This window comes from Apus apus, chromosome 1, assembly GCF_020740795.1.
Source record: "Apus apus isolate bApuApu2 chromosome 1, bApuApu2.pri.cur, whole genome shotgun sequence".
Taxonomy (NCBI): Eukaryota; Metazoa; Chordata; class Aves; order Apodiformes; family Apodidae; genus Apus; species Apus apus.
The window spans coordinates 205,015,839-205,036,232 of NC_067282.1; the positions used below are offsets into that span (position 1 = coordinate 205,015,839).

At 55.5% G+C, this 20,394-nt stretch overlaps 1 protein-coding gene across 3 annotated transcripts; it reads right to left on the bottom strand.

The window, feature by feature from the left end:
• Positions 1 to 1,703: 1,703 nt before the first annotated feature.
• On the bottom strand, positions 1,704 to 19,798 carry ASB13 (ankyrin repeat and SOCS box containing 13). Of its 3 annotated transcripts, XM_051612680.1 has the most exons (7): positions 19,703 to 19,798; positions 16,408 to 16,595; positions 14,116 to 14,266; positions 11,839 to 11,973; positions 10,312 to 10,503; positions 8,015 to 8,175; positions 1,704 to 2,683 (listed from the first exon to the last, which is right to left on the bottom strand). In XM_051612680.1, exons 1-6 carry the CDS (start codon positions 19,737 to 19,739, stop codon positions 8,048 to 8,050), a joined length of 831 nt encoding a protein of 276 aa, XP_051468640.1. In that variant the 5' UTR covers positions 19,740 to 19,798; the 3' UTR covers positions 1,704 to 2,683; positions 8,015 to 8,047. The 3 variants fall into 3 exon arrangements, with proteins under 3 accessions (XP_051468640.1, XP_051468649.1, XP_051468631.1); XM_051612689.1 differs by lacking the exon at positions 8,015 to 8,175; XM_051612671.1 differs by lacking the exon at positions 1,704 to 2,683 and having other exon boundaries at positions 5,767 to 8,175.
• Between the last annotated feature and the right edge of the window lie 596 nt (positions 19,799 to 20,394).

Sequence of the window (20,394 nt, forward strand, 5' to 3'; positions counted from 1 at the left end):
AGCTGAGCACGCCCAGGCTGGTTCCACCCCAGGCAGGGCCTCCAGCCCAGCAGCCAGAACCTCCTCCACGTGCTGCCCCTCTTGGTGCACACCCAACCAGCCTGCAGCTCTGCAGGGGATGGGGTCTCAGACCCACAGCTGGGGGGGGGGTGGGACCTGAGGGACACCTGGGATGGGTCCTGAGGGATCATCTAGTGTGGGACCTGGTGTGGGGGTCGAAGCTGGATGAGAAGTCCTTCTATGAAAAGAAAAAAAAAAAAAAGGCCCATAGAACCATGGAAAGGTTTGGGTTGGAGGGACCTGAAAGATCATCTAGTTCCAACCCCCTGCATGGGCAGGGACACCTCCCACCATTCCAGGCTGCTCCAAGCCCCATCCAACCTGCCCTTCAACACTGCCAGGGATGGGGCAGCCACAGCTTCCCTGGGCAACCTGGGCCAGGCTCTCCCCACCCTCACAGCCCAGAATTCCTCCCTCACATCTCAGCTCCAGCTCCCTCTGCCAGCTGGAAACCCTTCCCCCTGCTCCCATCCCTCCCTGCCCTTGGCCCAAGCCCCGCTGGTTCTTGGGGAGCAGGTAGTTTTGGTTTTCCAAGGGTTTTCCAGGATTTCTGTTTCTCCCTTGGAAAAATGGAGCTGGTGCAAACCCAGCTGGGGGGGGATGTTCCCCCCTCCCCCCCCTCCCGGGGGGGTTTGGCTGCTCCTTTTTTGGGGAGTGGGGGGGTTTGGGAAGGGCTTCCCTGCTCCTGCAACCTCCTGGTCCCACCAAACCTGGAGGTTTCCCAAGATTTGCACCTTCCCCATCCCAAACCAGGACCAATGCCCACCCCCCAAAAAAACAACCCTTCCTAAAAAGTCAGAAGCATCTTTGCACCCCAGGACCTGGGTCCTCCTTCCTGAGGTCTCATCAGATCCCACCTGGAGAACTGTGTCCAGCTCTGGGGTCCCCAACACAGGAAGGAGATGGAGCTGGTGGAGAGAGGCCAGAGGAGGGCACAGAGATGATGGGAGGGCTGGAGCAGCTCTGCTCTGGAGACAGGCTGGGAGAGTTGGGGTGTTCAGCCTGGAGAAGAGAAGGCTCCAGGGAGACCTGAGAGCACCTTCCAGTGCCTGAAGGGGCTCCAGGAAAGCTGGGGAGGGGCTTGGGCCAAGGGCAGGGAGGGATGGGAGCAGGGGGAAGGGTTTCCAGCTGGCAGAGGGAGCTGGAGCTGAGATGTGAGGGAGAAATTCTGGGCTGTGAGGGTGGGGAGAGCCTGGCCCAGGTTGCCCAGGGAAGCTGTGGCTGCCCCATCCCTGGCAGTGTTGAAGGGCAGGTTGGATGGGGCTTGGAGCAGCCTGGGCTGGTGGGAGGTGTCCCTGCCCATGCAGGGGGCACAGATCTAGGTGATCTTTGAGATCCCTTCCAACCCAAACCACTCCATGATTCCATGATACATCTTGTTACTGGTTCCCACTTGGACATGGAGCCATTGTCCATGACTTTGGATGTGGTCATCAAGCCACCACAGGCCTGGGCTGGTCCATCCTCAGGAGGGTGACAGCAGCTGGTTGCACAGGTCCACAGAGCCACGGGCTCACACGTTGCCTTCCCAACAGCCTCACTCTAATTAGGGACGAGGCTGACGAGGCAGGGAGAGCTGGCAGGGTCCCTCAAAGCCCCCAACCCTGACCACAACCCACAGAAGAAACACAGTTGGGCAGAGATGGAACCTTTCCCAGCGAGTTTTAATCACAAGAACCAGCCCAGCCGTGGGACCCACCCAGATCCTCCCCTCCCCACCTGCTCCACTAAAGAAAAAAAAACCCCAGACAATTGGGTAGAAACACAAAGAACATCTTCACCACGTGCTCTGCTCCTTCCAACCAGAGGTCAGAAGCTCCATGAACCTGGTGTCTTGGTGCCCAAACCTAGAGAAGCCCCAGGGCAGCACGGCTCGAGGGCACCCACCCAAGCACCAGCTGTTGGGTGACAGATGAGTTGGTTTGGGGGGTCATTTTGGCAGGATATGTGGGGTTTGTCTCAGGTGGCAGGCAGGGAGGAGAGCCTGGGGTCAACTGACAGCACAGGCAAGCCCAAAGGTGCCACCTTAAAGCAGCTGAGGTTTCTGGAGGTCCTGAGACATCAGTAGGGGGTTTTATTCCTCCTCTTGCACCTTGCTCGGGTTTTAGGGGGCGGCTTGAAGTTTGAAAAGAACAACCTTGGCCTTCAAAACCCTGACTTCAAAGCAACCAGTGCTCCAGCCAACCCCAAGGCCAAGGGACAGGACCTCCACCAGCCTCTGAGCTGTCCCAGGCTCGACCTCCATCAAGCACAAGGTCAGCAGAGACCAGAAACCAGTTTGGTTTCCACCCACTCAACCACGCGGGGCCGGCGCCATCTTCTTGCCAGTGCCTGCAAGGTCACTGGTTCCCTCAAAACAGGAGGGAGGTTGATGGGCAGGGTGTGTGGAGCTCAGGAAAACGCTCCAGGTCTTCAGTGTTTGGGTTGTTTGGGGTTTTTTTTTTCAGTCAAGAGGTAGAACAGACACTTCATGCTCCTGCTTGTTCCACCTGTGGTGCAACCACCGCATGACTCATCTTCAGGTGCCACTTTCCAGAGGACACTGAGCTCTTTGTTTGCTGCTGCTGCTGCTGCTGCTCAGGTTAGAGCAGCTCTTGGGGTTTGGTCTCTTAAACAAAGTCCCCTGGAGATATGAAAACAGAAAAGAAAACCTGGTTTGTGTGTGATGTTCTCCCTTCTCCGTTGGTTCTTCACGCCGGAGACTCGGAGAGCGGCAACCAAGGGGCCAAAGTCCTTCCTTTGTGGAGGGTAAAGGTGGGTCCTCTCCACCTCATCCAGGGAAAAGCCCAGGGCCAGGAGCAACCAGGAGCACCCAGGAGGTACTGCCTGTCCACGAGATGAATGTTCATGGGTGAAAGCAAAGCCCTTGTTCTCCCCTTCCCCAAAGCAGAGAGGTTCCTGGCCCCGTAGCAAAGCTGGTGGTGCAGGAAGGAGAAACCCACAGGAGAAGGGAGGTGGCCCCCCCCCAAAAAAAATAAATGCTAAAACTGGGTTTGGGGAGCCCAGAAAAGGGGGTGGATGAAAGCAGGACTGGCCTGGTGGGTTTGGGTTGGATGGATGGCCTGGTTTGACATTTGGCTGAAGTAAAAGAAGATCCAGAACCTGCCAGAGAAATGAAGCAGAGGGTGCAACCCAAGCAGAGGCAGCTGAGGAGCTTCACTTCATAATCCTCATGATTCCAACAGTCTCTTTCACCCCCCCCAAACTCTTTGACAAATCCACGGGTCCTTCAGCTGCCACTGGAGCAGCACAGGTCCCCAGTCCCTATAAAAAAAATGGGGTTCATTGGGTCCTTGGGATCTCCAAGGGTTTTTTAAGCCCATAACTGAGAGGAGTCAACCCAATGTAGCCAGAGGGACCATCACCCAGGTGAGCTGCATAGAACTTCCAGAAGGTAAGGTCCTCTTGAGACCTACACATCAGAAACAAAACACAACCAGGGCAAAAATAACTGGAGGAGGAATCTTGATGGCCCTTCCCAACCCACACCTGTGCTGTGAGGCAGCTATGGCCCCGTGGGATATGGAATGACAGCCATGGCCTCTGGGATGGCTGGTGGGTGATCCTCAGCCACCCCCTTCTGTGGCTCCTGGCAAGCAAGGGGGTGGTGCTGAGGGACATGGTTTAGCACCAGACTCAGTAGAGCTGGATGAGTGGTTGGACTTGATGATCTTCAAAGGTCTTTTCCAACCAACTCTGTGATTCTATGGGTTTGCAGGAGCAGAGGGCTGGGGGTGGCACAAGGGGCTGGCCCTCAGGACCTCTGTGGGAGGTGGTGACACCCCCAGTGTGAGCCCTCAAACCCTGCCTGAGAAAGGCCCGTCTGAGCCAATGGAAATCATGGCCTGGACACGGAGACAATGTGGAAGGAGGGGTGGCTGGAGGTCCACTCCAGTTCTCAGTCATGGTGTGACTCAACCACATGTGCTCATCATTGTGAAACAGCTGCCTGAAGGACACAGGCCTATAAAAGAAGGAGCTATGATGGTGGGCTTGGCATGGTGGGATTTGGGAGCTTCACCAACACCAACCTGCCCCCACTGGCCAGAGCAACACTGGATCCAGGACTGGTGATTTTCTGCTATCTATCCTCTACCTCTTCTCTTACCACCCATCTCTCTTTCTCCCTTCCTTCCAGTGAGTCCAGAGGAGGCCCTGGAGATGCTGGGAGGGCTGGAGCAGCTCTGCTCTGGAGACAGGCTGGGAGAGTTGGGGTGTTGAGCCTGGAGAAGAGAAGGCTCCAGGGAGACCTGAGAGCACCTTCCAGGGCCTGAAGGGGCTCCAGGAAAGCTGGGGAGGGGCTTGGGACAAGGGCAGGGAGGGATGGGAGCAGGGGGAAGGGTTTCCAGCTGGCAGAGGGAGCTGGAGCTGAGATGTGAGGGAGAAATTCTGGGCTGTGAGGGTGGGGAGAGCCTGGCCCAGGTTGCCCAGGGAAGCTGTGGCTGCCCCATCCCTGGCAGTGTTGAAGGGCAGGTTGGATGGGGCTTGGAGCAGCCTGGGCTGGTGGGAGGTGTCCCTGCCCATGCAGGGGGGCTGGAACTGGATGAGCTTTACGGTCCCTTCCCACCCAAACTATCCCATGATTCCATGACTCCAACAGCCATCAAGGAACACAAGGCCCACCACGATTTCTTCTCAGGTCACAGAGACACAGTGACTTTTATCATGGGAGCATCAACCTTCATGATTGTGCAGCCTGAACACACGTAACAACCCAAGTTATTCCCTCTTTGTTTCTCACTGAAGCTGATGTTCAAACTGTGGTGTCACCTTGATGCGACCGAGGGGTATTTGGTGGCTGAGCATTTCCTTGGACCATAACATTTTAATCTGAATCTCCTTGGATTGCCCAACCTGGGTGGTGACAGATGGTTCTCCCACAACCTGAGGTGTGAGGAAGTGGAGGTGCCCTCAGCAACTCACCAGGAGAGGACAGACTGACCCAAACCTGACCCCCAGCGTAGCGTCCAGCCCTTTGTTAGGACAATGTTACCTCCAAAGCTTCTCATTTTCACCCTCATTTGGGATGGCTGCAGAGATTCCCAGCTCTCCAGACCACAGCTGCAGCATGGATGATGCTACTCACGCAGTAACAACCCCCTGCCACAGGAACTGAAGTCTGAGATGTTAAGAGAAGCCAAAATGCCACATCAGTTCAACTCAGCATCTACTTTTGCCTTTCCTCTGAGCTGGAAAACACAGCAGCTGAGAAGGTGCTTCAGAACCAGCTGAGAAATCCCTGCAGGATTAAAAGAACTGAGGATGAGACAGGTTGGATCCAGGATGAAAATGAATCTCAAGTCTCCATCTCCACTTGCAGTTCAGAAAGGCAGGAGTGAACACCCATGGGGTCCTCAGCAGGATCCAGGCACCTGCCTCACACCACGGCACACCAGGAGGGACTTGGGTGTTTGTTTCCTACCTGGTTGGCTCTCAAAGGACCTTTCTGGAACATCTTTCCCTCCAGACATACCCATAACCACCTGGATGTCTTAAAAAAAAAACCCCAAACTGCTGCAGCAGGAGCCTGGCCATTGCCAGCAAACATGAGATGCTCCCTCACCAAGTCCCTCCTGGCTGCACGTGCTGATCAGCAGGACCTCTTAAAAGAGAAGTAAAAACAAAGAACCAAACTTCAGGACCTACCAAAGAGGTGACTCAGAAAGAGAGGGGAGGGGGAAAAAAAAACAACAAAAAGAATGCAGATGGTGTAAAGAGGAGCTTGCAGTTTTATTCTTGGTTCTTCTTTTGTTTTCACATTGGAAACTTGGGACTCCACCATTTCAGTATCTCACCAGCTTAGGCTGTGTTAAAAAAGCCACCTGATAAGGGATGTGAGTATGTGAAATAAGGGATGTGAACCAAGAGGGGAGGTTTTCACCCCAGGCTACCAAAGGCTGCACTTCCCTAATATCTATTTATCTGTAAGGACATGCAGGTTGGGCAGAGGAAGCTTTTCTTGAGAGAGACACAAGGCAAAACCTCCATCCTGCCCATCACAGGGATGAATCCCACCACAACCATCTCTAGGGCTTCCCTGAGCTTCTTGGCAAATTCACATTTCTGATACTTTAAACACACACATGAGAATTATAAAACAATCCCCCAAAAGGCAGGACCTTGAGAACTTTTCTGTCCTATATGACACTGCACAGCAAAAGAAAAAACAAAACAACAAACAACCAACAACCAAACAGATGAAGGGAGGGGTGGGGGGCACAAACCTGACCAAAAATTCAAATACCAAGTGGTTTGCTGGTCACCATTAAAGTGCATTCAAGTTCCACCTCAGCTCTTGAACCCTGTGCTTATGGTATTTCCCCCCCCTCCCTCCTGAGCTGAGCCCCCTGGTGCTGGGGGAGTTGACAGCAGGATGTGGAGAGCCCTGAGTCAGTGGGGTTTGTGACACCTGCCACCATCCAGAGGAGGAATCTGTTCCCACCACGGTGCTCAGACTTGCTCATGGGGACATCAGGGAGCTCCAGCCCCTTAGCACCACCTGGGTCACTGCCTCTGGAGTAGACACAAAGTCTCGTCTGGAAGGCAGGTGACAATTCTGGCTCTGCTGATACAAACTGTCACCCTGAAGGTTTAAATCACCCACAGACAAGGGCTCCAGTCACCTCTGCTGAAGCCAAAGGATCTGAACCCAACGCCCAGAAGCAGAGGACTCAGGGCTCCTGCTGCCAACCCCCGAGGAGGCTCCAGCTCAGAGAGAGAAACACAGAAGGGGGAGGGAAATAAAACTATAATACTCAAAATCCAAGGCAGAACTCAGCCCTCCTGCTGCCCTCACTGTGGGAACAAACCTCAGGGACAAGGGACGTGCCCTCACCATGCCTCAGGCACCACTGGGCAGCAGCTCTGCCACTTATTGCACATCAAGCCAACAGAGTGGCCACAGTGGCTCAGAGCAAGAGGAGAAATATTGTTTGGGACCAGCCAACTGAAGGGGAAGCATCCTTGGACCTGCTGAGAGAACTTCTTGGCTTGGGCTTGAAAATTGGATGTGGTGATGAGCCCACAGTAAGAGCTGGCTCATCTTCAGGGAGGAAGGAGCATGGGCCAAGTCACCCCTGGACTGGCAGCAGTTTGTCCCCACTGCTGGTGTTGAGCCAAAGCCCTCCTGATCTTCATGGAAAGCCAGCAGCCAGCTGCAGTGCCTCCTAATTAATCCTGAGCCTACTGGGGACTTAATTTGCCTCCAGCTTGAGCACACAGGGGCATCTCAAGCTTTGTCCCTTGGCATGTGGGCAGTTGTCACTCGAGTTCTGAACACAGAGGTGGGAGCCAGCAGTCCCACTGCAGGAACACAGGTGTCCACATCCGAGGGCATCACCTCTAAATCCCTTTCCAGCCAGTGGAGACAGGTGATCCTGGGGGACACTGTGTCACCCCAGCTAAAACAGGACAGGTGGATCATGCTCCACAAGCACCTGTCTCTCTTCACTGGCTGCAAAGGGAGCCTGGCTAGATGATGGGGAGATGCCTTTAGGTTAGACAACTGTAAAAATGAGGCAAAACTGTGTTCACGTGGTGTGAATTTTAGGGTTGTCCTGTTCTGGGGTGGGAGTTGGACGGGGTGAGCCAGGCTGTCCAAGGAGGTGGTTGAGCCACCATCCCTGGAGACATCTAAGAAGACAGATGAGGTGCCAGGGGCCAGGGCTTAGTGCTGGATGTGGCAGAGCTGGGGTAGTGGTTGGACTCGATCTTGAAGGTCTTCTCCAACCAGGAAATCGAGCTACAGCCTCAAGCACAGTGACACTCCAACAGATCACCCCCCAGGAGAGGTTACACCCCCAAACCAGTGCTAGACCTTGCCTGAGCTTGTCTCCACCCACGGAGAAGAGGAAGGGCATGAAGTGCTGCCTCATCAATACTATTTACACCCGTTTGCTGGGATTAAAATTAATTTCTGGGAGCTGGGGGAGGTAGAAGAGAAAGAAACAGCTACTTCACACTGCAGGAGCTACAAGGTGTCATCCTGTCAGTTGTAGGAGAGGTACTGGATTAATCGTGGAGGAATATTTAGCTTGGCAATCTTCTCCAGAGCCTTCTGCCCAGCAGCTTTCCTCACCGTGACCCTGCAGAGCTGCGACAAGCTCAGGGGAGTTTCTGAAAGGAGAGAAGAGGACCCAAGGTGAGAGCTGCAGCTCCTGCCCAGCACAGCCCTCTCAGCAGGGTGATGTTCACAAGTCCCTTCCACCTCCCCCAGCAGCCAGGCCCAAGGGAGGCACTACAGAGCAGTGGATGTTCTGCCCAGGCTCATCCCGATGCAAATCCCACCAGGAGCACAGGGCAAAGCTGCAAGATCCCTCCCTCACCTGCCTCCCCTGAAGCCAAATGGTGCCCACCAACCACAACACCTGTCCTGAGCCACTGGGGCTATCCAGGACTTTCCAGTTTCCCTCAGAGATGCTGTTTTAAGCCTCAGCAATGCCATGTACAGGAGCACTTCCCTACTGCTCCGTTTCTCCAGCAAGGACTGTGTTTCAACCCTTTTCACTCAGCCCTCTGCTGAGATCGCCAGGAAAATCCGTGGAATCACAGACTTGTTTAGGTTGGAAGGGACATTATAACCTAGTTCCAACCCCCCTACATGGGCAGGGACACCTCCCACCAGACCAGGCTGCTCCAAGCCCCATCCAACCTGCCCTTCAACACTGCCAGGGATGGGGCAGCCACAGCTTCTCTGGGCAGCCTGGGCCAGGCTCTCCCCACCCTCACAGCCCAGAATTTCTCCCTCCCATCTCAGCTCCAGCTCCCTCTGCCAGCTGGAAACCCTTCCCCCTGCTCCCATCCCTCCCTGCCCTTGTCCCAAGCCCCTCCCCAGCTTTCCTGGAGCCTCTTCAGGCACTGGAAGGTGCTCTCAGGTCTCCCTGGAGCCTTCTCTTCTCCAGGCTGAACACCCCAACTCTCCCAGCCTGTCTCCAGAGCAGAGCTGCTCCAGCCCTCCCAGCATCTCCGGGGCCTCCTCTGGTCTCTCTCCAACAGCTCCATGCCCTTCTTGTGTTGGGAGATCCAGAACTGACCACAGGACTCCAGGTAGGGTCTCATGACAGCAGAGCAGCCCCTTCCCCAAGCCCCTTCAAGACAGCCCCCAGCTTGCAGCCCCCAGCCTCGACACGCAGTGTTACGACCAGGCACATTGCTCTGGACATGGCCAGCCCTGAGGAGCTGCTGCCCCTAAACCCACAGCCCTGGCAATCACCAGCCTCCAGGATCTGCATCCATCTTGGATCCAGTCCCACATTTAATGATAGAAATCAAAAGGGGAAAAAAACAACAACACTATGAAATCTAGCACAGTAGTGATGCAAGAGCCCGTGTTGAAAAGCAACTGCACGTGCAGCTCTGGCAGTTGGGTTTAGTGGGCAAGAAACTCTGCTGAGGTATAAGGAGTATTTGTGGCCATGCAGGATTCAATCTCTTCAGCCAGCTCAGCTGCAGCCACACCAGCACCCTTCACTGGTCTCTAAGAAAAAGAGAATAGCTTGGAAAGGAGAAATCAGAGGGACAAGGGGACCACAAAGGTGGACACCACACAAGGGGCTGCAAAGCCAGAAGATACTTTGTTCTTCTGTAAAGAAGGAATTTTTCTTTCTAAACAGAAGAATTATTTATTATGAGGGTGGTGAGACACTGGAACAGGTTGCCCAGAGAAGTTGTGGATGCTCCATTCCTGGAAGTCTTCAAGGACAAGTTGGATGGGGCTTGGAGCAGCCTATTCCAGTGCAAGATGTCCCTGTCCTTGGCAGAGGGGTAGGACTAGATAGTCTTCAAAGGTCCCTTCCAAACCAAACCATTCTGTGACTCTGTGATGTGTGGGATGATCCACTGCAGCAGTAGATTAACCAAGACAAAGAGTGACTCCAAGCCATCCTCAAACCTCAGTCAAATGTCTCCTCCAAAATCAGGCAGCCAGAGTAACTGAAGCTGAACACACTCAGATCAAAAGAGTTTTCAACTGGGTGATTTCCTTGACCTGACTTAAGTGTACCAAAGCATTGCTGACACACCAGAGGGACCCAGGTTCAGTGAGGACATGATCTGGACCATCTTAACCACTGTCATTCAACCACAACTAAGCAGAGCTAACCTACAACCAGCTGCCATCCATTCGCCACCAAGAACTATATACCTTCCCAGGAAGATGATCTTACAAATCCAAGTGGACTGAGAATCTAGATGTGATGCAAGGGAGTTGGAAGTCATGGAATTCCTGGGGCAGGGGGATCATATCTCACTTACTCTCATAGTACTCAAAGCACTTTGCTGTGGGGCTGCTGCTCCAGGTGTAATCAGATGGTTTCTTCCCTCGGTTGTCCCTGGCGTAAATGTTCCCTCCAAATTCAATCAGCATCTCCACCAGATCCACGTTTTTCACTTTGGCTGCATGGTGAAGGGCTGTCTCGTGCAGTTTAGCAGCATTCACATTTGCCCCTGAGGCCAGAAAGAGAAACAAACCTGGTCATGAAAGCTTCACTTGATCCAAAAATAAGGAGCGGTTTGACTGGAGACAAGAAAAACGCTGTTAAAACAGGCAGGAGCAGCCAGAACAAGATCCTGAGAAACCAGCACAAACTGGAAACCAAAACTGCTGAACAGGTTCTTGGTGCTGGCAAGGCATGAGTCTGCTCCTCTGGCTTGATGCTTCCCTGGCAGAGGAAGTCTGTGTTACCAGGTAAAGAAGCTGCTGAGTGTGAAGTTCCGAATTGCTCCCTGAACCTGTGCTAGCCCAAAGCCAACAAAAAAAACCACTCCCAGTCATCCCAACCCCTTCCCACTGGAGAAAATCAGTGACAACTTTGTTAACTATTTCAACAGGAATGGCCCAGCCCCAGGAGATGGTGCAGCTCATCACCAGGCATGACTGTGGGATCAAGTTTTAATGACTGACATTTTTGCTTTTAGAAGCTGAGAGCAAAAGGTCCTTCTGGTCCCCCCAGAACCACCTGCATTTATTTGCTGAGCAGGGGTGAGATGAACCTCACAGAATTCCAACCACTTTTAGCTGACTGTGGTCACAATGAAATGCCCTTATCATCAAGAAGGAGAAACAGGCATTTCTGGGGGATCAACTCATGGGTGCCCAAGACAGGGAACTAGAGGATCTGGGAACAAACCCAGGGAAGCTGTGGCTGCCCCATCCCTGGCAGTGTTGAAGGGCAGGTTGGATGGGGCTTGGAGCAGCCTGGAATGGTGGGAGGTGTCCCTGCCCATGCAGGGGGGTTGGAACTGGATGATCTTTAAGGTCCCCCCAATCCAAACCAGTCTGGGATTCTGTGACTGAAACGAGCTTAGATGTGTAATTTTTAAACAACTACTGTTTGATGAAAGAAATCCCCATCCCTGGGCCAAATCTCCTCCTGGTAAGCAGAGGCAAAGACAAGAAATCCAACTCCAAATTGCCCCAAAGTCAGCAGTGAGAAAAGGGGGATGTGAAACCTGCAGCAGAGAACATTGACTTGAACACTCACCTGGCCGTGAACACCAACCACATCTCCCTGAGGGATGAGGTGACTTCACCTCTGGGTTTCTGTACAACATCTAACACCTCTCCCTCACATCTACCCAAAACCACACAAGTGTGCCACCAAAGCTGAGCACATGAACACCAGCTGATACCACTTTGGGGAAGAAACTTTCCTCTTGGAGGGGGGTGCTGAAGAGTTCTGAATGTTATCCAAATAAAGAGGATGGGAACGTCACTGGGAGCAGCACAAACTGGAAATTGAGAGGCACAGGCTGAAGAAAAACAAACAAATGCTGCCTTACCTGCCTTGAGGAGCAACTTGGCACAGTCCAGATGCTCCCTGGCACAGGCCACGTGGAGGGGTGTCCCAAAATGGCAGTCATGAGCCTCCAAGTTGGCTCCCACATCAATGAGGAGCTGCACACACTCTGAGCTGCCTTTAGAAAGAGAAGATCCGTGTCAAAAGAAAGAATCCAGCTCAAATGGGAGCAGATGGGGCTGCTGGTCTCTTCTCCCAAGGAACAAGTGATGGGACAAGAGGGAACGGCCTCAAGTTGAGCCAGGAGAGGTTTGGATTGGATATCTGGAACAATTCCTTCCTGGCAAGGGTTGTCAGGGCCTGGCCCAGGCTGCCCAGGGCAGGGGGGAGTCCCCATCCCTGGAGGGGTTTCCAAGCCCTGGAGATGGTGCTGAGGGACACGGGGCAGGGGTGGCCTTGGCAGGGCTGGAGGGTTGGACTGGGTGATCTTCCAGGTCTTTTCCAACCAAAACAATTCCATGATTCCCATCACATGCTGAGATCAGCTGGACCCACCAACAGCCTGCTGAATATTTGGGGTGAAGGCTGCAGAACAGAAATGCTGGTGAGCCCACACAACACACTGTAGGACCAACACCAAAGACCAAGACACAAGAAACAGAGCCACATCTGCTGGGCACTGAGCTAGAGCTACCAGGTCTGCCAGGGAGTCAGGTCAAACCAACCTGAATTCCAGGGTTTGCACTAAATTGCCTCTTGTTGGTGGAGCTGGTTGGATTCTTGATCCTGCCCTGGGTGGGATAGCACCCTCAGGATCACCCCAGCTTTATTTTTGCCAGTGCTAGTAAGACCAGTTGACAGAAAGCAGGCAGTGATCATCATCATCATCACCATCAAGCCTCAGGAAATAGGCTTAAAAAGGCAAAGCTAAGCAAGAACTCACAGCTATGGGTTTAAGTTAACTACCTGTTGGTCAAAAATGCTGCCTCCCACAGCCTTTGTAGTCGAAGAGAAACTCTGTCCAGGACAGCATATAACAAAAACAGTGAAGGGGAGGAGAGAGGAGGTATTACATCTTACAAAGAGGAAACTGAGGCACAAAATGATGAAGAGGTTTGGTCACAATCATCTAACGGGGACGCTGGGGCTGTCACATCCAGCCCTTCCTGCTATTGGGTCCATGGAAGTTGAGGGGAGGAATTAATTACACTTAAATACTCCTCTGTTGCTCCCCCTGCCTCTGATGCTGTCACAGCCACCCCTGAGGCTTGATCCTGCTCCTAATCCAGACTCAAAGATCCAGAAGAGGCTTGAGTAGAGGGCAGGGTAGGAAAAGGTGGCTGACATACACCAGCTGGGACATGATTTTGGCCCCTGTGGTTTTCTCTTATCCTCTGGACAGACCCTCCAGCTGGAAAAGGCTGTGACAAGGAGCAGGACAAGCACTGCCTGACAATCCTTAGCACTTTCTTCCCACCTGAGAGCCTCCTCCAGCAGCTCTGAACAGCCAGAGGGGTCTGGGACAGAACCACCTGGTTTATATGGTCTCGTGTTGTTCAGCCTGGAGAAGAGAAGGCTCCAGGGAGACCTGAGAGCACCTGCCAGTGCCTGAAGGGGCTCCAGGAAAGCTGGGGAGGGGCTTGGGACAAGGGCAGGGAGGGATGGGAGCAGGGGGAAGGGTTTCCAGCTGGCAGAGGGAGCTGGAGCTGAGATGTGAGGGAGAAATTCTGGGCTGTGAGGGTGGGGAGAGCCTGGCCCAGGTTGCCCAGGGAAGCTGTGGCTGCCCCATCCCTGGCAGTGTTGAAGGGCAGGTTGGATGGGGCTTGGAGCAGCCTGGAATGGTGGGAGGTGTCCCTGCCCATGGCAGGAGATGGAATCAAATGATCTTTGAGGTTCCTTCCAGCCCAAAACATTCTGAGATGCTATTATTCTATGTCCTAACCAAAGCAACTGATCCCATCTCAACCAGATCAGAGGGAAGGAAAACAAACACCCTTCTGTTCCTGACAGCAAAGCTACTGCTCCAGCTCGAGGCTTTTTAATAGAGCATCAAGAAGCTGGTGTTTTATCTGCCTAACATCCCATGCCTGCCACGTGGAATAAAAGCACCCAGGACAGCTTTATTCACCAGATAACCCAGCACTTGGCATTCTTCCTGCCCACCTAGGGCTGAAATATTTGCAAGTTGTGATGGGCTGATGAGCAACAACAACTTATGGTCCATTCCAGAGACTTGGCAGCTCCTTTGGGTGGTTTTTTGGTGTTTTTTTTTCCAGGCTGCAAAACAACCAGTGCAAAGATAAGACCACGGGGGGCTCACCATTCATGCAGGCTTCGTGGAGAGGGGATGCAGTGTAGAGGGGAGGGTTCACCTTGGCTCCATGGGACAGCAGCACCTTCACACACTCGATGCTCCCCGAGGCGCAGGCGTCGCAGAGCGGGGTGCTGCCATCAATGTTCCTGGCATCCACCTTCCAGGCAGGAAAAAAACAAAAATGACAGGTTACCTGCAAGCTGCTGAGTGGCAACATTCAAGGAAAGGCTGGATGTGATACTTAAGTGTTCAAGGAAAGGCTGGATGGGGCACTTAGTGCTATGGTCTGGCCGATGTGGTGGCACTGGTCATAGGCTGGACTTGATCATAAAGGTCTTTTCCAGCCCTGGTGATTCTGTGATTCTATTTAAATTCTGTGGTTCTATTTAAATTCTGTGGTTCTATTTAACACCCTCCTGTCTACATTTTTCCTCGAGGAATATCCTGGGCTTGGGGAAGAGTTGGTTGCTACCCCCAGCTCAGGCTGGGGCTGTTGCCATCGTGCCGTGGGCACAGCTGCACGTTTGTGGCACAAGGCAGGGAAGTTCTTGCCACTGGTTTTTATTTTTCTCCCACTTCCCCTGCTGAAGGTTACAAGCCTTGAGGCTGAGAAACACAGCCCAGCTCCTCTGGGATTGCTCTGAGGACAGCCATGAGAAGCCTGTGAGAAGTCACCTGCCTTGAAGGCAGTTGTCACCGGCTACATCCAAAGACGCTGCTTGGCTGATTTTTGTTTCCATAATGTAATTAAAGAAATAGAAGAAGCAGCAAAAGAATAAATATAAATCCCCTGTGGAGGGTACATGCTCCCAGTGCCCACTCTGGTCTCTTGATTCAACCCAGCTAGCTTCAGATCCTTGAAGCTCCATGGAGCTCATGGAGGGAGCAGCTCTGCTCTGGAGACAGGCTGGGAGAGTTGGGGTGTTCAGCCTGGAGAAGAGAAGGCTCCAGGGAGACCTGAGAGCACCTGCCAGTGCCTGAAGGGGCTCCAGGAAAGCTGGGGAGGGGCTTGGGACAAGGGCAGGGAGGGATGGGAGCAGGGGGAAGGGTTTCCAGCTGGCAGAGGGAGCTGGAGCTGAGATGTGAGGGAGAAATTCTGGGCTGTGAGGGTGGGGAGAGCCTGGCCCAGGTTGCCCAGGGAAGCTGTGGCTGCCCCATCCCTGGCAGTGTTGAAGGGCAGGTTGGATGGGGCTTGGAGCAGCCTGGAATGGTGGGAGGTGTCCCTGCCCATGCAGGGGGGTTGAACTAGATACTTTTTCAAGTCCCTTCCAACCTGAAACATTCTATGATTCTATGAAATTACATTTGTAGCAACCCGGGGCTCTCGACAGTGAGTGAAGAGAGGGAGAGACAGAAATTATTTCCAGGCAGGTCCTCACCAACCTGAAATACCCTCTGAAGAGACCTGCCACCCTCTGCTGACTGCCAAGAAAGCCCTGGGTGATAGAACCCAGAGCTAGATGGGGAGAATCCAGATGATGAAATAAATTCAGAGATTAAGAACTTCCCGCTTGGATCAGACCCGCACATTTAGGACCTGAGGGGATGGCAGGAAGATGTGCAGGGGGGGGGTTAGGTTGGACATTAGGAAGAGATTCTTCCCCCAGAGGGTAGTGGAGCACTGGAAGAGGCTCCCCAGGGAAGAAATAATGGCACTGAGCCTGCCAATCATAGAAGGGTTTGGGTTGGAAGGGACTTTAAAGCTCATCTAGATCCAACCCCCCTGCCATGAGCAGGGACATCTCCCACCAGCCCAGGCTGCTCCAAGCCCCATCCAACCTGCCCTTCAACACTGCCAGGGATGGGGCAGCCACAGCTTCCCTGGGCAGCCTGGGCCAGGCTCTCCCCACCCTCACAGCCCAGAATTTCTTCCTAATGTCCAACCAGAATCTCCCCTCTTTAAGTTTCAAACCATTGCCCCTTGTCCTGGACAATGTCCTCAGGGACATGGTGTGAACTCCAGGGTTGTCCTGTTCTGGGGTGGGAGTTGGACTGGGTGAGCCAGGCTGTCCAAGGAGGTGGTTGAGCCACCATCCCTGGGGACATCTAAGAAGACAGATGAGGTGCCAGGGGCCAGGGCTTAGTGCTGGATGTGGCAGAGCTGGGGTAGTGGTTGGACTCGATCTTGAAGGTCTTTTCCAACCAGGAAATCAATCCTGTTCAAACAGCAAGAGCTACAGCCTCAAGCACAGTGACACTCCAACAGATCACCCCCCAGGAGAGGTTGGGGTTGATGTTGGGGTGGTGGTTGGATTGGATGATGTTGAAGGTCTTTTCCAACCCTTGATGCTGTGATACCTGGGCCCCTGCATCCAGCAGCAGCTTGACACACTGGGTCTGTCCCCTCAGGCTGGCCTCGTGCAGCGGGGTGATGGAGTCGTAGGTGACAGAGTTGACACAGGCTCCACTCTCTATCAGCTGCTGCAGCTGCAGGATCTCCCCCCTCCTGGCTGCCTCGTGGACTGGGGTCCTATCAGCCCAGAAACCTGGAGAAGAAAGAGCAAATGAGGAAGTAAATAAATAAAAATCAGCCAGGAGGAGCAAACCAGTCTCTGGAGAAAAGCGGATTGGGGGGACAGGGGCTGGAAGAGAGAGCTGGGAATCAGGAGCTTCTTCCTCACTGTGTTCCCCACTTGGAATGAGGAGGTGATTCTCCCCCTCTGCTCTGCTGAGACCCCCCTGCAGGGCTGGGGCCACCTCTGGGGTCCCCAACACAGGAAGGACACGGAGCTGTTGGAGAGAGCCCAGAGGAGGCCCCGGAGATGCTGGGAGGGCTGGAGCAGCTCTGCTCTGGAGACAGGCTGGGAGAGCTGGGGTGTTCAGCCTGGAGAAGAGAAGGCTCCAGGGAGACCTGAGAGCACCTTCCAGGGCCTGAAGGGGCTCCAGGAAAGCTGGGGAGGGGCTTGGGACAAGGGCAGGGAGGGATGGGAGCAGGGGGATGGATTAAAATTGGAAGAGGGGACATGGAGATGAGATATTGGGAAGAAATTCTGACTGGTTTGGGTTGGAAGGGACCTTGAAGAGCATCCAGATCCAACCCCCCTGCATGGGCAGGGACACTTCCCACCAGCCCAGGTTGCTCCAAGCCCCATCCAACCTGCCCTTCAACACTGCCAGGGATGGGGCAGCCACAGCTTCCCTGGGCAACCTGGGCCAGGGTCTCATTTATTCCTGTTCTTATCATATATTCCAAAAAATCCAAACCACCCCAACAACCCAAAACCTGCACCTCCCCAGATGTCTTTCCTCCTACTGCACCATTTCCTCACGTGGCAGCTCCACGTGGAGAGGTCACATCATCATTCCCCATGGATGGGGTTCCCATGGGATGTGGAGCAGCAGGAGGGAAGAACTCACAGCCAGGCCCACAGATCCCCCACCCCTGGGGCTCAGCACCTCCCAAGAATTCCAAGCTCTCCCTCACCAGCTGGAAGCACATCCCAAAGGGAACCCAGCTGCTTCCTGGTGCGACCAGAGAACATCCCTGCTCACCCCAAAACCCCCCCTGCTCACCCCAGACCCATCCCTGCTCACCCCAAAACCCATCCTGCTCACCCCAAACCCATCCCTGCTCACCCCAAACCCCCCCCTGCTCACCCCAAACCCCACCCTGCTCACCCCAAAACCCATCCCTGCTCACCCCAGACCCCCCATGCTCACCCCAAAACCCACCCTGCTCACCCCAGACCCATCCCTGCTCACCCCAAAACCCATCCTGCTCACCCCAAACCCATCCCTGCTCACCCCAAACCCATCCCTGCTCACCCCAAAACCCCCCCTGCTCACCCCAAACCCATCTCTGCTCACCCCAAAACCCCCCCTGCTCACCCCAAACCCATCCCTGCTCACCCCAGACCCCCCCTGCTCACCCCAGACCCGCCCTGATCACCCCAGACCCATCCCTGCTCACCCCAAAACCCCCCCTGCTCACCCCAAACCCACCCTTGCTCACCCCAAACCCACCCTTGCTCACCCCAAACCCATCCCTGCTCACCCCAAACCCCCCTGCTCACCCCAAACCCATCCCTGCTCACCCCAAAACCCCCCCTGCTCACCCCAAACCCATCCTTGCTCACCCCAGACCCATCCCTGCTCACCCCAAACCCATCTCTGCTCACCCCAAACCCCCCTGCTCACCCCAAACCCATCCCTGCTCACCCCAGACCCCCCCTGCTCACCCCAGACCCGCCCTGATCATCCCAAACCCATCTCTGCTCACCCCAAAACCCCCCCTGCTCACCCCAAACCCATCCTTGCTCACCCCAAACCCATCCCTGCTCACCCCAAACCCATCCTTGCTCACCCCAAAACCCATCCTGCTCACCCCAAACCCACCCTTGCTCACCCCAAACCCCCCCTGCTCACCCCAAACCCATCTCTGCTCACCCCAAACCCCCCTGCTCACCCCAAAACCCATCCTGCTCACCCCAGACCCATCCTGCTCACCCCAAAACCCATCCCTGCTCACCCCAAAACCCACCCCTGCTCACCCCAAACCCATCTCTGCTCACCCCAAACCCATCCCTGCTCACCCCAAACCCCCCCTGCTCACCCTCTCCCCACCCTGCTCACCCCAGACCCATCCCTGCTCACCCCAAACCCATCCCTGCTCACCCCAAAACCATCATGCTCACCCCAAAACCCATCCTGCTCACCCCAAAACCCATCCTGCTCACCTCTGGACCATCCTGCTCACCCCAAAACCCATCCCTGCTCACCTCTGGACCATCCTGCTCACCCCAAAACCACTCCAGTCCTCCCCAAACCACCCCGACCATACCCAAACAATCCTGCCCACCCCAAAACCACCCTCTCCCCCCAAAAACCATTCTGCCCTCCTCCGAAAACACCCTGTCCCCCCAGATGACCCTGTCCCCCCCTAAACTACCCTGTCCCCCCAGACCACCTTGTGCACCCCAAAACCACCCTGTCACGCCCCCCAAACCACCCTGCTCCCCCCGTAACCCCTTTGCACCCCAAAACCACCCTGTGCACCCCTAAACCATCCTGTGCACCCCCTCCCAACCCACGCTGTCCCCCCCAGGCCAACCTGTGCACCCCAAAACCACCCTGTGCACCCTTAAACCACCCTGTCTCCCCCAAACCACCCTGTGCACCCCAAAACCACCCTGTTCAACCCCCCCAGGCCCCCCTGTCCCCCCCAGACCACCATGTGCACCCCAAAACCACCCTGTCACACCCCCCCAGGCCCCCCTGTCCCCTCCAGACCACCCCGTGCACCCCAAAACCACCCCGTGCACCCCAAAAACGCCCTGCCCCCCCCAGACCACCCTGTACCCCCCCAACCCTCCCTGTCCCCCCCCAGGCCCCCCTGTCCCCCCCAGACCCCCCTGTACCCCCAGGCCCCCCTGTACCCCCAGGCCCCCCTGTCCCCCCCAGACCCCCCTGTACCCCCAGGCCCCCCCTGTACCCCCAGGCCCCCCTGTCCCCCCCAGACCCCCCTGTACCCCCAGACCCCCCTGTACCCCCAGGCCCCCCTGTACCCCCAGGCCCCCCCGTGCACCCCAAAACCACCCTGTCCCCCCAGACCCCCCTGCCCCCCCCCCCCAGCCCTCCCTGCCCCCCCACGCACCGATCTCGCCCCGCAGGGACCCCCCGGGGGTCTCCATGGCCCGGGCCCCCGGGGCCGGCACCGGCACCGGCACCGAGGGAGCAGGCCCGGCCGCGCCGCCGGAACCGGAAGCGGGCGCCGGAAGCGGAACTGGCCGCGGGGGCTGCCGGGAGTTGTAGTGCCCGGGAGGAGGGGGGACTGGGGCGGGGGGACTGGGGGTACTGGTGTGTGCGGGGGGGGTACTGGGGGTACTGGTGTGTGCAGAGAGGGGTACTGGGGGTACTGGTGTGTGCGGGGAGGGGGTACTGGTGTGTGCGGGGGGGGGTACTGGGGGGTACTGGTGTGTGCGGAGAGGGGTACTGGTGTGTGCGGGGGGGTACTGGGGATACTGGTGTGTGCGGGGGGGGGTAATGGGGGTACTGGTGTGTGCAGGGAGGGGTACTGGGGATACTGGTGGGGGGGGGGGTACTGGGGATACTGGTGTGGGGGGGGGGGTACTGGGGATACTGGTGTGTGCAGGGAGGGGTACTGGTGTGTGGGGGGGGGGGTACTGGGGATACTGGTGTGTGCAGGGAGGGGTACTGGTGTGGGGGGGGGGTACTGGGGATACTGGTGTGGGGGAGGGGTACTGGGGGTACTGGTGTGGGGGAGGGGTACTGGGGGTACTGGTGGGGGGGGGTACTGGGGATACTGGTGTGTGTGGGAGGGGGTAA